At 43.7% G+C, this 13,798-nt stretch overlaps 1 protein-coding gene across 2 annotated transcripts in view; it reads left to right on the top strand.

The window, feature by feature from the left end:
- Window positions 1–1,697: 1,697 nt before the first annotated feature.
- The window catches only part of TMEM245 (transmembrane protein 245), an 89,520-nt gene continuing 77,419 nt past the window's right edge, over window positions 1,698–13,798 (top strand). Inside the window, exons 1-2 of one of the 2 annotated variants that reach the window (XM_059836217.1) lie at window positions 1,698–2,330; window positions 13,382–13,499. In XM_059836217.1, coding sequence (XP_059692200.1) covers window positions 1,698–2,330; window positions 13,382–13,499 — 751 coding nt within the window. The remainder of the gene's footprint in view (window positions 2,331–13,381; window positions 13,500–13,798) is intronic. The other variant, XM_059836218.1, reaches the window with a different exon arrangement.

Consider the following 13,798-nt stretch of genomic DNA (forward strand, 5'->3'; position numbering starts at 1 on the left):
ACGAGGCACCTGTAGGTCTATAAATGCCTCCACTGCATGAAATTAAAGCACTTTATCAAACCTACACGTGATCTGTTCAGCAATGGAAAACAAGTAGCTGCAGGAGCCAAGAGGGAACTCTATAAGCACAAATGGGTGTGTAACTGACAGGAAAGGCTTTGCAGCATGGACAAGTCAGGACCACAATGTAGAAGCTCTAGGAAACTGGCTGGGCCCAGCACACACACCCCCCCCCCCCCCCCCCCCCCCCCCAGCTGTAGGATGCAATGTGGTTACAGGAAGCGTGTGGAAAAACCTCTACCTTTCTTCCTTGGGGTGATGATAGGGATAGGTCTCAGTTATAGCCTCTTGTCTTTATATTGCTTTGCCTTTAAAAGCTGGGCTATGAACAGTTATATTCCCATTTTACAAGTTAAAAACAATTGTGCTTAGGGTAATTTCAGCTTTTAGACATCTGCATCATACAAGAAATATGCCACCAAAGTCCTGGTAGACACAAATCTACCATGAAGTTATATAATGTTAAACTTGCATGCAAATCCTAAAAAGGAAGAGGGGAGGAAAAAGAAAAAAAAAAAACCACAAATTCCCTTATCCATGCACTTTTCACATGTTCAGAGATATACAACCTCTGTAATATGTTGTAGAGGATATGCTGTACCTCTCACTCGGAAGAAAGAGGAAGATCTCTCTGGGGGCTTTATGGTAGTGTTACCCATAGCTTTAGTACCTGATGAGAAGTTGTGTCAAGCTGTGAAAGGAAAACTGAGCAGTACAGTGCCAACACCTGAGCTAGTTCAAATGATGTGGATTCCAGTCCTCGGAAAACTTGCTCAAACCAAGTATATTTATTATAGAAGGGTTCAGACCACCTGTAAAATGTTAGCTGTCACCCTCATGCATGGACTGGGAGGTCTGGTGTATGCCAGAAGCAGGAAATTAGCTCCTCCCTAGATTATTTGCAAAAAACATTTGGTGCAATGTAATGTCACAAATGTCAGGTGTAAAAAAACCAGGCAGAACAACTGCTTTTTCAGTGGGCCTAATTCCCAGTAAAAGCGCAGATGCTTCCTTGTTAAATAATTTGATGCCAGAGCAGGTTCAGGCAAGACAAAATTCTCCAGCTGGTCTAACCAGTCTTGCTCTCCACCTTGCAATGACACTGCACATTTCTGAACGTTTTCAGCTTCAAGAGACTAAAGCAGCAGTAGGGACTGGAGAGCGTTTAACAGCGCAGCGATCGGGCTGGGCTGCTGGGATGGGGACGAGGATGGGAAGGAAGCGTGCTGCTGGGCTCTTTCAAGCTCCAGCCCCTGGCAGCCTTCTGCAGCGAAAGTAACGAAGGCGCTGGGAAGTCTCGGCCCGCAATCGGCGGTAACCGAAGCGGGAAGGGCGGGATAAAGGACCTCCAGGACACCCCCTCACCGCTCCGGCCGGCCCCGCCCCTGGGGAGAGCGCGGCCGCCGGCTCTCCCGGAGCAGAACTACATTTCCCAGCACCCTTCCCCGCCGGCAACTCCCCTTCCCCGCCGGGCTGGGCGCACGCCCGTGCCCGGAGCCGCGCGGCGGCACTACAGCCCCCGACAGCCCCGGCCCCTCGCCGCGCCCTCGCCTGTGGCGGCAGCGGCGCGCCTCCCCCTGGCAGCGGCGGCCGGAGCCGCGGCCGTGCCCGGCGCTGCGCGGGAGGGGGCGGGCGCCATGGCTGACAGCGGAGAGCCCCCGGCGGCCCCGGCCGCGGCCCCTCCGGGCTCGCCGGCGCAGAGGCGGCGGCCGGGCGGCTCCCCCAGCGCGGGTGGCGCCGGGGCGGAGGGCGCGGCGGCGGCGGCGGCCATGCCGCGGCTGCCGCTGGGCGGCCCGGGCGGGGCAGCGGGGATGTCGCTGCCGCGGCTGGAGAAGCCGATCAAGCAGGCCTTCTACAACACCGGGGCGCTGCTGTTCGCGGGGCTGTGCTGCGGCGCCGCCGTCCTGGTCTACTTCATCCTGGAGGCCTTCCTGCGGCCGCTGCTCTGGGCCGTGCTCTGCGGCACCTTCCTGCACCCCTTCAAGAGCTCCCTGACGGCGCTGGGCCGCCGCTGGCTCGGCCGCCTGCACCGCTCCCGCACGCCCGTCCTGCTGGCCGCCCTCCTCCTCCCCATCTGCTTCGCCAACTACGGCGTGGAGGCGCTGGGCGAGCAGGTGCTGCGGCGGCGGCGGCTCCTGCTGCTCCTGGGCGCCGGGGGGCCGCTGCTCTACGGGCTCTACTGCCTGGGCAGCTCCCTGGGCGTGCAGGTGCTGCTGGCCCAAGCCGCCCGCCTCATCTGCCAGGGGCTGGACTACTTCAGCAGCCAGTGGGTGAGTGCCCGCCTCGGGCGGGAAGGGGCTTCGGGGGTGGCCGAGTTTCCCTGCGGGCGCCGGTGCCCCCCCTTTCCCGCCTCGGAGGTGCGCGGCCCACCGGGGAGCGGTGGGATGTGGCCCTCACCTCTCCCGCCTCCGGCGGGCCGCGGCGCTCGCCCTGCCTGCCCGCCCGGCGGCGGCCGTTGGGCTGCCCCCGGGGGCGGTTGCGGCGCGCGGGCTGGGGCGCGGCACCGGCCGCCATCTCACTTGTTGCGCGGCAGCGGCGGGAGGCTGGCGGGGCGGCGGGGGGTGGGGGGGAAGGCGTGCGGACCCAAGCGTTTAAAATCGTAAGGCGCCGGTTTGAAGTCGCCGCCGTTTTTGGGTTTTTTTTTAAACTTCTATTACGCCGAAGGACGCAGAAAGTCTCCTCGGAGCACGTGGGTGTGACTTTCGCCGCGGGGTGGCGGGGGGCGCGGCACTGCTCGGGGATGCGGGGCAAACCGCCAGCGGTCACGGCGGCGTAGGGCAAACCTCGCCTTCGCTGTGAAACCCCTGCGTAGAATAGCTCTGAGAAAGCTCCCCTTGTAACCCACGGCATGGAGAAGCGCTCTGTGTCATCAAGTGGGTGCAGCAGGAGCGGGTACATTTTTCTTCACTGTAGGTATTTCAGGTCCGTAGTTTAGTCGTGGCCCAGTTTTGAGGTGCTGTGAAGTCAGAGGTAATTCAAGTGAGGTCTTGGGCGAACATCGACTCTGTTCGAGCTGCAAGATGTGTCTTAAGTGTTGTGAAATAGCAGTTCAGCTCTGCAAGTGGGGGGGAAGGCATCGTAAGGCTTGTTTCTCAGTGTACTGTTTTTTTTTTTTTTTTTAATTCTTCATAAAGTATCAAATGGTGCAAACTCAGTTTGGACATTAAAAAGTAAAGCTCTTTATTTAACTTGTAAATTTTACTAATGGGAGACTAATTGTCCCTGTGTTGTCTTCAGTAGGCAGGCTAGTTAAGATCTCTGGCATTTTCACTTCGTTAGTATAAACATTGAGCTGAAAATGCAAAAAATACTACATGTCTGAAGTAAATGGATATGTGAAAGCACAGAAGATCAGCAAGCTGTACTTTTATTAAATACTGGTGTACGATTGGCATGCTCAGATTGCTTAGTGTCAAAGACTTCTTTTAAGCCACTCTAGTTTTCTCAAAAAACCAAAACATATTCCCTCCACCCCCTTGGATGGAAAATTACATACACAGTTGGTTTAACGGGGATTTATGTAGAGATAAAACCAAAGAACTACCTAAAACTGATTTTATTTTGTGGACAAGAGAGAGAAACTGTCAAGGAAAAAATAAATAACAAGCTTGTCCAGGCTTACGATTTTTGAAATACACATGTTCTTTGAATGCTAATTTTATTCCTTTGGTGGAGCCACTGCATGCTGATATCTCAAACACAACTTTGGAGATGTATACCAGAAACAAAACAGTAATAGTTCTCCTGAATGTACTGACGAAGGGTATGTTGAGCTATTTCTAGTGTGAACAGGATGGACTGGAGAATGTGTTTTGTCTCCTGAAGGTAAACATTGGAAGAAGGGATTTCTGTTCTGAAATGTTGTCATATGCTGGAAAATGTCAGGGGAGATGTGTTTCTGGTCTGTTTTGTCCTCAGAAGTATAATTAAGACTGAGTAGCTAGACAGAGACAGTCTCTCTATTAGAGGCAGGATAAACCCATCTTTACCTTCAGCTGAGTGGTGGAAGAATCTAAGCATGGCTTGGTACTGACAGGAAGTTTTGATTAGTTGCCATGCAATTTACTTGATAAGCTTAAGATTTTCCTTTGCATTGGCCTACCTGTTTTATTTGTAACAAATCAGCGATATTGCTACATTAACCGACTTGGCTAAGTCCAGTCCTTTATTCAAACTTGGTTAATTAAGCTATACTTACACTGGGTGAGTATAAGGGTACTAAAGGAAGTTGCACTGATTTAACCTTGTAACTATGGTCGTAATGCGCTGCTGGATGTCTGTGCCTGTTCAGTGCAATTTTGTTTAGCAGTGTCTGATACTTTTGGTTTGCACTGGTGTTTCTGATATGACACTTGCGTTCATTGAAGTGCTGTGAGATTTTAACTGGGCAAAATTTAGTAAGCTCCCAGAACTCTTCTGGCTTGAATTCCCTGGAAAGATTGTGGGTTTATGTCAAAATAACTGACCGTGGACTTCCTTAAGCAAAACAGTTGCCGCAGCTTTCTAAGCAGGCTGCCCATGTCTCTTTCTGGGGCCCTGTATGAGAAAGAAACTGTGGGGCTTCGGTTTGTAAATAACCTCAACTCAGCCTGGCATCATCTCTACACTTTACAGTGTTTTCCAGTTTTTTGAATTTTGCTTTTACCTGATTTGTATTATCTCAGAGCTGTAGCAGGGTAACTTAATTTTATCCATGCTGCTGAGGAGCCTTGAGCTGGATCGGTTAATAGTATCTGCTTTAACTTCAGTTAAGCATTTTAAAGCTGTTCAATAGCCATGTTGTATTGCAGGGCTCTGTTTGCATGTGTACATTCTGCTTGTTAGCTGCACAGGAATTTTGGCTATTACAAGTCAGTTTGCTCCATTGTACGGTTCTTCTCTGGGATCTGAATCTTCCACAGTTCCTTCCGTATGTTATCTTGCATGAAGATTACAACTGTTTTTGTTTGTAGATACTCTATGAAGCATTAAACTGTTTCTCTTAGCAGCCCGCTAAGCCAATCTAGATTTCTGTGTTTTGAAATATTTTGATACAGAAGAACTTAATTAACATAAAATAAGTAAATTTTTCCACTTAGACAGCAAGGAAAACTTTCTTGCCAAGAATACGATATATAAATCATTTTTTAAAAGCATAAAAGAGATGAGCAAGCATGGCTTGTTTTAAGTGTGAGACCAGTATCTGACTAGCATAGCACATTTGTTTATGGTGACTTTTATCTTGTGAACTATGAATGTCTGTGCTTCATCCACCAGTGATTCTGCCTTGGGCTGCAAAGGTGTACAATGTATTTATTCTTATTTGGAGATTTGCCCCCCTGGATGGCGCTGCTGTTTACAGAGAGGAAGAACATGCATGGTTGTCTTCTCCCTTTCTCATTCCCTCCGCTGTACTAGTGAAGTGAGAGGATGCCTATCATAAGAATTTGACAGAGAACAATTATGGGGTTTTGGGATACCAATTTGATGTTCTCTAACTAAAGGTATTTTTATGGTATTTACTAGGCTGTGATACAGAGACAGAAATTCTCTTCAGTTCCAGAAAAAAATGTTCTCCAAATGCAGCAATTGCACGTGATAATGACATAGTAAACTGTATCTTGGCACTAATATGCTACAGAGGTTTCTTGTACTGTTGCCCTCAAATCTGGGAAAGCCATTCATGGTGTTGATGAGTGGAGATTTGGACATGGCTGTATTCCTGTCTGTGGTTCTTAAGTCACACCTGCAATTCAGGAATCGGGAATCCTAGATACCTCCATGATAGGACTGTTTGATTAGGTGATTGCAAAACACTGCATTTGAAGAACAAGTCCAAGATCTGGGGCTACTCTACAAGCATCTTGTTCCTACCATCTCCTTTTCTTTCCCTTCGTGCTTTCCAGTTCCTGCATCATCTTTGAAGAAGCTTGCTCAGGAAATGTAGTAGGCTGCTGGGCCTTAAAGCTAGGAGTTGGTTATAAATTCCAGATGAGTTCCTTGCTCTGACTCCAGCCTTCTCTATGGGTTGTTTGCAGAAGTCTTACGTAGAGGACATGTACTATACATGAACTTCAGTTACATACCATAGGGAAGGGGAATATTTTTCTGTATCTTTTTTCATGAAAAGGAGGGGGGTTTGTCCCGTAGCGGACTGAATATACCCTTACACATTTATATGCTATGGTAATTTCAGCATGGTTACCCTTGCAGTTAGCATACCTTTTAAAGACTAATCTTGGCCTACCTTGTTGTCCTAATTTTGTAGGAAGTATGCTTGTATCCTGCACTGTATCTAAGGTACGGGAAATTCTTCTGCTTTGTGGCAAGAATTCGCACTACTTTAGCCTGACATTTTACACTTACAGTAATATACAGGAAATGCCAGCTATTGTATATTCTTTTATTTTTTTTATCAGCAGGGTTCACATGCTCATGTTTATTTAGAAAATAGTTAGTTTGTAGATCCCGGCAGATGAAATGAGTTATACAGCTGCTGTACATTGACTCTGAAGTTCATCTTAGTAAATTAAATCTGATATAACTGGCAGAATTCTCTGGAGTGCACTTGGTTACAGGGCTGTCAAAATCTTTCTCCAATGGCCAGTCTTTCTTCCTTGATTTGTCCCAAGTTATTGGTCAGGGTCAGAGCTGTGTACTCATATGTATGTGTGTCAGTGTATTTTTATATCTCTGACTGTACTAGGTACAGCTCATGTTGTTCTAGCAGTTAGCATGCAGTTAGAGGACCTAATCAATCCTTTCCTCACTACAGTGCTGGGCAAATCTGGAAACACCGTTTGCCATGACCACTACGTTGGAATATTGTCAAAGTAGTTGTCTGTTTTGGCTGGTCGACTATCTGCTCCCTGTCAGGGAAGCTATCAAAGACATCCACCAGGAAAACCTCCCTTTGTGTTGGCACTAGATGTCAGCAGTCCCTAAAGTAACCCTTGCAGACTGAAATACTCAAACATGCTTCTTGGCAAATGGTTTGTGTTACAGGCTCCAAGATGCTTGGTTTCCACAGTGCTGTTGAATATCACCTGTGGAGGCGAAAAAAGCATCTACATTTTGTCAAGTTCACCTGATGGGGCAATTTGTTTTCTAGCAAAGGAAAGGATTAAGTTTGACTATTATGTTGGAAAAATTATAAGTGAGAAGAACACAGTTCTGATTTTTAAGTTGCATATAATTCCTGTTTTCTGAGTGTTTCAGGTGGGTGGTGTTTTTTTTTTCTTCCCTTTCTTCTTAGAGCAGGCTTGCAGGTTTCTAAAACTTGCCCAGCATAAAAAAAACCAAAACCAAACCACACCTGAAAAAGCCCTTAAGTATTCTTTCTGCTGTTTATAATAATCCTTCCATTATTTGGTATCATGGCTTATAAATCATACAGCCAGGTACTGACTGTAAACACATCTTACCAAAACCACAGTTTTTGGTTTGTTTTCACAACTTGGTAGAGATCAACTGGGTAGAGACCACATGTGGCCTATTTAAAAACAGGATGGGGAGGGGCAGGGAAAGACTGAGATGTTGATAGTGTTTTCTCTTCCACCTGTGTTTTTCCCTTCCACACCTGCCCTCAGTTTTGGGAGACCCTTCTGTGAGGTACCTTTCTTGAAAAAGCTTAGGAGCTTGTTTAGATTTGTATGCATGAACTGCAGCCGCAGGCACTAAGCTGATGCTAGCCTTGAGCCTAATGACATATGCTACATAAAGTTAGTAATTTTTTGGTATTTATATGTATTATTTGAACACAATGATATTTCTTTTTCTACCACCCTGAAAGGAAGGATTGTTACGGAACTGTCCAGCAAAATGTTAATTGTGCTCTCTATAAAAAAGCAAGAAGGTGAAGAAGTTGTGTATGTTGAGGAGCCACCTCTTGTGAAAGTGTCATCATGAATAGTGTCAGAGGAGTGGTGCTCTGTCTGCAGGGAATTTGATGTGCTCTGAAAAACCTCTTTTCACAGGTGAATCTTGAAAAGTTTGATTTCTGAATAGTGTTTTTACTAATGGCATTTCTCATAAATAACTTTTGTATTAAGACAGGAAAAGTGAACTAAAGGAGGAGCATTTTCAACATCCATAGCTGCAGTCTTCTGGATATCTTGGATGTAATGGATTTCCTTAAATTCACAGTGTAGGAAATGTTGCAGGACACATTGAAAATACTTTTAGCCCATGTGTGGCAGTGTTGATTTTGATGGTCAGTTCCTCCCTGCTCCAGGGTTCTAGTTGTAAGTTCATAATTTAGTCCCTTCAAAAAGAGGTAGTCTTGCTAAATGCCAGGCTTCTGTTTCGTGTGGCTTAGTAGCCTGTGGGTGTTAATGCCAAACATATCCACATGGATCTATGTCACAGTTGGGGGTTCTAGAAGAAACAGAACTAGTATGCTGTTCTAGTCCTTTGGGCTTGGGACAAGGAATAACCCAGTCTGTCAGGTTTATGCTTACTTGTGTTCACTTAGGGAAAAAAATCAGGATGACTTTTACCTGCTTAGGTAAATGATGGCTTCGTTAGTGAAGGGAAGAGGTGGCTGAGTTTGCTCTGAGGTGGGCAATAGTATTATACATATGATTAGTTGGTTTTGGGTTATTTTGGTTTTGTATCTGTTTGACAAAGACTGTCTCCATGCTAAATGAAGGGCAGTTACACTTTCTTCAGTCTGCCAAACTCTGCACATTGTGGGATATTTCCTCTTGCGTACTGTGGAATATACAGTAAAGCCACATGGAATTAATTTTGCTTCTGAAAACTGGAATCAAAATGACATTTTCATAATTCCTCACCTGCCTCCTTATCTTTTTTATTATTTAGAAAACCATTTTCAAATGAACAGACAGGTAAAGAAAACACTGTGAGATTCATAATGGCAAACACAGTTTGGCTTTTAGTGATGCGTTTAATGTCTTGTGTTGTTTCATTTTTCAAGTACAATGCTATTCTGCTCAGCTTTTGTGGTAGGTTCATTTTCTTTTGCCAGCCTGCATTGCCACTGAGGAGGAAGAGGAAGAAATAATGAACTGCTGTCTTACGATCACTCCTTCAGCCAGTTTCACTCAGTGCAGCACTGTTTTAAAAGTTCGCAGAAGTGTCATGTGAATGTTTTCAAGGAATACCTATGTTCAGAAAAGCTAATGAAAATCTCTATTTCGAAATGAAAATTTTATTTTCAAATGTTAAAGGGAAGTGGTGAGAGAATTAACGTTTCTTTTTTTGTCAAAACCCTGAAACAAACTGGAAAATAGGAAACTGTTTGCATTGGATCCATAGTTTCATCAAACAGTTTTAAATCTAAATCTTAATTTGAAAAAAAAAAAAAAAACACAAAACCAAATCAAACCCTAAAAAACTTTGCCGTATGATTTCCAAGTGGAAAAGAGCAGCCTGGAAAAAAACAACACTTCAAAATGGCAAAAGGAGAGGGTAGAGCTACAACTGGAAAATGAAGGAGTTGAAACATGCCATGTGGTGGATCCTGATTTGTTAAAACCTGGAAACTTTTGGAAGGTTGGCAGGGCATATATCAAAAGAAGTAACTGTTGGTTATTCTACTCATTCTTCACTGTGTGTTTACCATGGGGTGGCTTACAGGAAGCAGGTAGGAAATGTGTTCACTGCTGGATGTTGAGTTGTTGGGGCAACGTTCCAAGGAAGGCTGAGTTGTTGTGCTACCAGTGAGGAGCTGTTCTTGCTTATCCCGCTTCTGACATATGCTTCAGTTGCCCTCTTGTTGGTGCCTGTTTTATCTCTGTGACCCTATTTAGCTGTAACTGAATTAGATTATAAACTCTTGGGTTTTTCTCTGGGTAGTTTTTTTATCAGCTTAGGGAGATGGAGCTGGCTGGATGAACGTTGAAGGTGGTATGTAGAAGAGGTGGGACTGCCTGACTGGCAGTGGGAGAGAAGGAACTGCTGCTTTCAGTAGCAGTAAGCTATTAAATGAGCTCATCTGTAAAACTTCTCCCTTAGAGATTAACTTGCTGATAGGGAAAAAAGGGAGTGAACTGTGTAAATAAAGGATTTCACTCTTCAATATAAATCAATATAAAAGTTGTCAAGAGTTGAGTAGTAAGAAAGAGTTCGTTCTCGAAAAATTATGCCAAAGCCAAAAGAGTGTCTCAGATTTTTCAAATTCTCTCAACTTTAACTGGAACCAGACTTTCAGTAACATTGGTGATATGGTCATGCTGATAAATCCTAGACTTTCCAACATTGAAATCTGAAAGAAAAATCAAAACACTGAACCAAATGCTTGAACTTAACATGAAAGCTGCATCCTTCTATGGTGTAATTTTGCCTCCAATTGGCGATTTAAAGAGAACTGAAGTCCTTCAGACTTGCCTAAATCTGGCCTTTTAAATTTATCACTGTAACCCAAAAGTGGATGCTTTTTGTTCAGGGAAGCAGGCAGTTTTACTTTATATGTCTAAAGGCAAAACAACGTTTCGTTCAATTTGCGAGGGGTGCTACAAAATGCAAAGGAGATGTGAGAAGTGAGGTCTTTGCTGCCTGCTCAGACAATGAAGTGAGGGAAGAAGGAGGAAAGCTTACAGGATTGAACCATCCTAAAACTGTGATATATGGGAGTTGTGCATGTCTGTGAATATTAATTGTGATTGAATAGGCATTTAAAATCTCGGAGTATGTGGTGAAAGTTAGGCATCTGCAACTGACTTCAGCTTGATAAATAAATAGTTTATGGTAGCTAATGCATTCTGCAATATCTGAAGTGTGTGTATTAGTTACCTGGTTAGCTGTATACTCTTATAAATCAAATTTATAGGCATTTTGGTTTAGCATGGAATTTGTATCCATTCTAATTTCAGTACAATAATTACAGTAGCTTAATTTTAATGGAAGTAGGCAGTATCTTTTATTCTTCATTTCCATGATGTCAGTTGTTGAGATGGGCATGCAATAGTAAAGAGGCTATTAGTATTCTCATGCTCTTGTAGCCAAAACCTTTGGACACCATTCAGAAAAACAGTGGGAAAAGTTATATAACATGCTTTTAAAGGGTTAAGGAAAAAAAAAAAAGTAGGCTGTTGCCAAGTTAGTATGGGATGAAATCCTAGTCCATGTCAATTTAAGTTAATTTGCTTTGTCAGTAGCTTTCAGCTATGAATTGTTGGAAGTAGGCTACCCAAGTTAGAGAAGTAGGCTACCCTAGCTCTTGTGCGGTATATTTCTTGCAGCGTAGGGAAGTCCTTGACTGTAACATTAACTGATAAAGAACTGATTACTCTGTGGTGTCACTGAAATTAAACTTATTGCACCAGTCAGTTGACTACATAGGTTTTTTACAGGGCTTCAGGATTCTTATTGTTTGATCTCCGAAACAAGATGACTTGTTTATTTTAAAATTTCTCTCTATTCAATAGAAATAAGAAATACTTTTACTTGGGTCATTTGCTAAGCTTTTAGAAATGAGAATTGATGAATTATTGTAACTTACAACACAAAAAATTATTGAATACCTAAACCCTGAAATGCTAGCTTTTAGTTCAGCTAGATGCATGGTTAAAAGCAGTGCAACATGTTTTGCTTTGTTGGCTGTTAAACACAGGCTTATGCCCTGTTAGCCTCCTACTTTTGGCATATTTTTAATCAGAAAGTTTAATTTATTGAACTTACTGAGTCTCCTGTTTGTAGTTTATCATTACATCTAAAAGCTAAAGAGAAAAATTGGCTTGATGCTGGAACATTTATTACACAAAGATGTTGTGTGGCTGATGTTAGGGAGTAGGATAGCATCTTCATGCTGAGTTATCTCTTGCAATTACAGTAGTGCTGTAATATGCCTTGTGAGTGAATTTGTTATGAACCTATGCTGTTTTTATGACTTTAGTATTAATGTCTAAGGGTTGCATTAGTTTTAGACATTTGTCTTGAGTCCACATTTGGCCATAAGCATTACACAGCTCTGCTGATGCAAAACTAGAGAGAGCGAGCAGTGAAAAGTTGGAAGTGATCAGCTTTGAGAAAGATTAGTATGAATCGCTTACATTTGTTAAGCAATTTAAAATTACCTTGTGTCTGTGAGCGTTCCCTCTGAAGTTAACAGGGTCCCTCACTGCTTGTCCACTGAATTCAGTACAATTAAGATGTCCCCTACACCAATTAGGTACATGGGAGTAGTCACACAAACCTGCTTTTCACAGGGACTGTTGCCTCTTCAGCGTGAGCCATATAGTGCAGAGTAAAGAGGTTTAAGCTCTTTTGGTGTGTTCTGCCTAATTGGGTTGTTCTGTATCTCTGCCAGGGCATTCTTACTTCTTACAGTTACATCTGATTCAGCAAATGCTGTTAATAGAAGTTCTGTTTAAACTTCATTGGGATTTATGGATTTATAAGTGTAGATTTGAAGGTATTCTTAACTGGTTATGGATAGGGAATGTTTGTTGAATTTGGGCCAGAAATTTACTTTTTTTTTTTAAGAATGCAACACTGAGTTTTTATTTTTACAGGTTTTCATACCTCTTTTATTTCACATCTTCTGCTGAGTAGTAGCTTTTCACCTCCTGTTGCCTCTTCTGGTTTCTGCTTTCTTCTTTTCAGCATTTTCAAGCTCAAATTCTTCATCTCAAGATTCTTAATTAGAATTCTCTATTGTGATTTATCTGATGAGCAGAGTTGTAGAAGGCAGTTAGCAGCAGCAAAACCAAAATGACCACATCTGCTGCTTGATACGTTGTCACGGATGTTTTTGTGTCTTTTTAGTGTTTTTAGTTAAATATTTGGTAAAATTATGTGTCAGAAGTTATTTAAAGGCATGACTGGTTTGTGGACCAACACTGCTGAGGAACAGCAGTTTTTCTTGTGCTTCCTCTAATGGCTGTCCTTGGCTTAAACCCCCCTTTGTCTCTTTGGCCTGGAACAGAGGAGCTGGCAAGCTGCTCTGTGCTGGAATGAGTGGTGCTTTGCTGGCTCTGTCTCCCTGCGGCCCCACTGGTGCTGCTGGTGGCCCTGTTTCATTTAGGTTCTCACTTTTCAATAGCAGTTCCAGAGAAATTGCTTGGTCTCAGCTGCAAAAACATCTTCCTTCAGGGTTTGTGTCCAGCAAAGCATGTACACCCTGTCACATTAGAACTATACTGAAGGCAGACCAAAGGCATGTCTAGCCTGCCCTTACACTTCACACAAACTTTACATTTCTCTTACATGGAGCAAAATCTCTTGTAATTAATTGACAGTTCTGAAATGTATGCATTGTAAAGCATTAGAACCTGACTTCAGTTCTCTCTATGGCAGTTAGGGGTGCGTACACACATCAAAATACAGCTGTATTGTACTTCTGTATGTATACATACCTGTGTGTATCTTTTTCTTAAAGATATGGACGTTGGTGGTTGGTTACCTGCTGATGGTTTCATTCAAGTGGACTATAAGCACTGAACGTTACTTAAAAGCAATCTCTGTCCCTGTCTGGATTATGCTGCTCTTTCACTTAGGTGAGTAACAAGAAGTTACTATTCTAATGCGTCCACTGGGATTCTGTTGTCTTGCGAACAAAGCTACTCCCTTGCTCTTCTGCTAAATCTTTATAATGGAGTCTTAGCTGAGGTGCAGGCTTTTTTCTCTGCTTGGTAATTCTGGCCGCGTGTGGCCAGCGGGGAGCGTTGGAGCAGGAAATGGGAAGGCAGCAAGATGCTGAGCAACATGTGTCTTCCACTCTTCCTGCCCAGTTTGTACTTCCCATGGTTTTCTCTTATTTGGCTCACAGACCTGGTACTGACTCCCTGACAGTGAG

The sequence above is a fragment of the Gavia stellata genome, chromosome 3 (assembly GCF_030936135.1).
Source record: "Gavia stellata isolate bGavSte3 chromosome 3, bGavSte3.hap2, whole genome shotgun sequence".
In the NCBI taxonomy this organism is placed as follows: domain Eukaryota; kingdom Metazoa; phylum Chordata; class Aves; order Gaviiformes; family Gaviidae; genus Gavia; species Gavia stellata.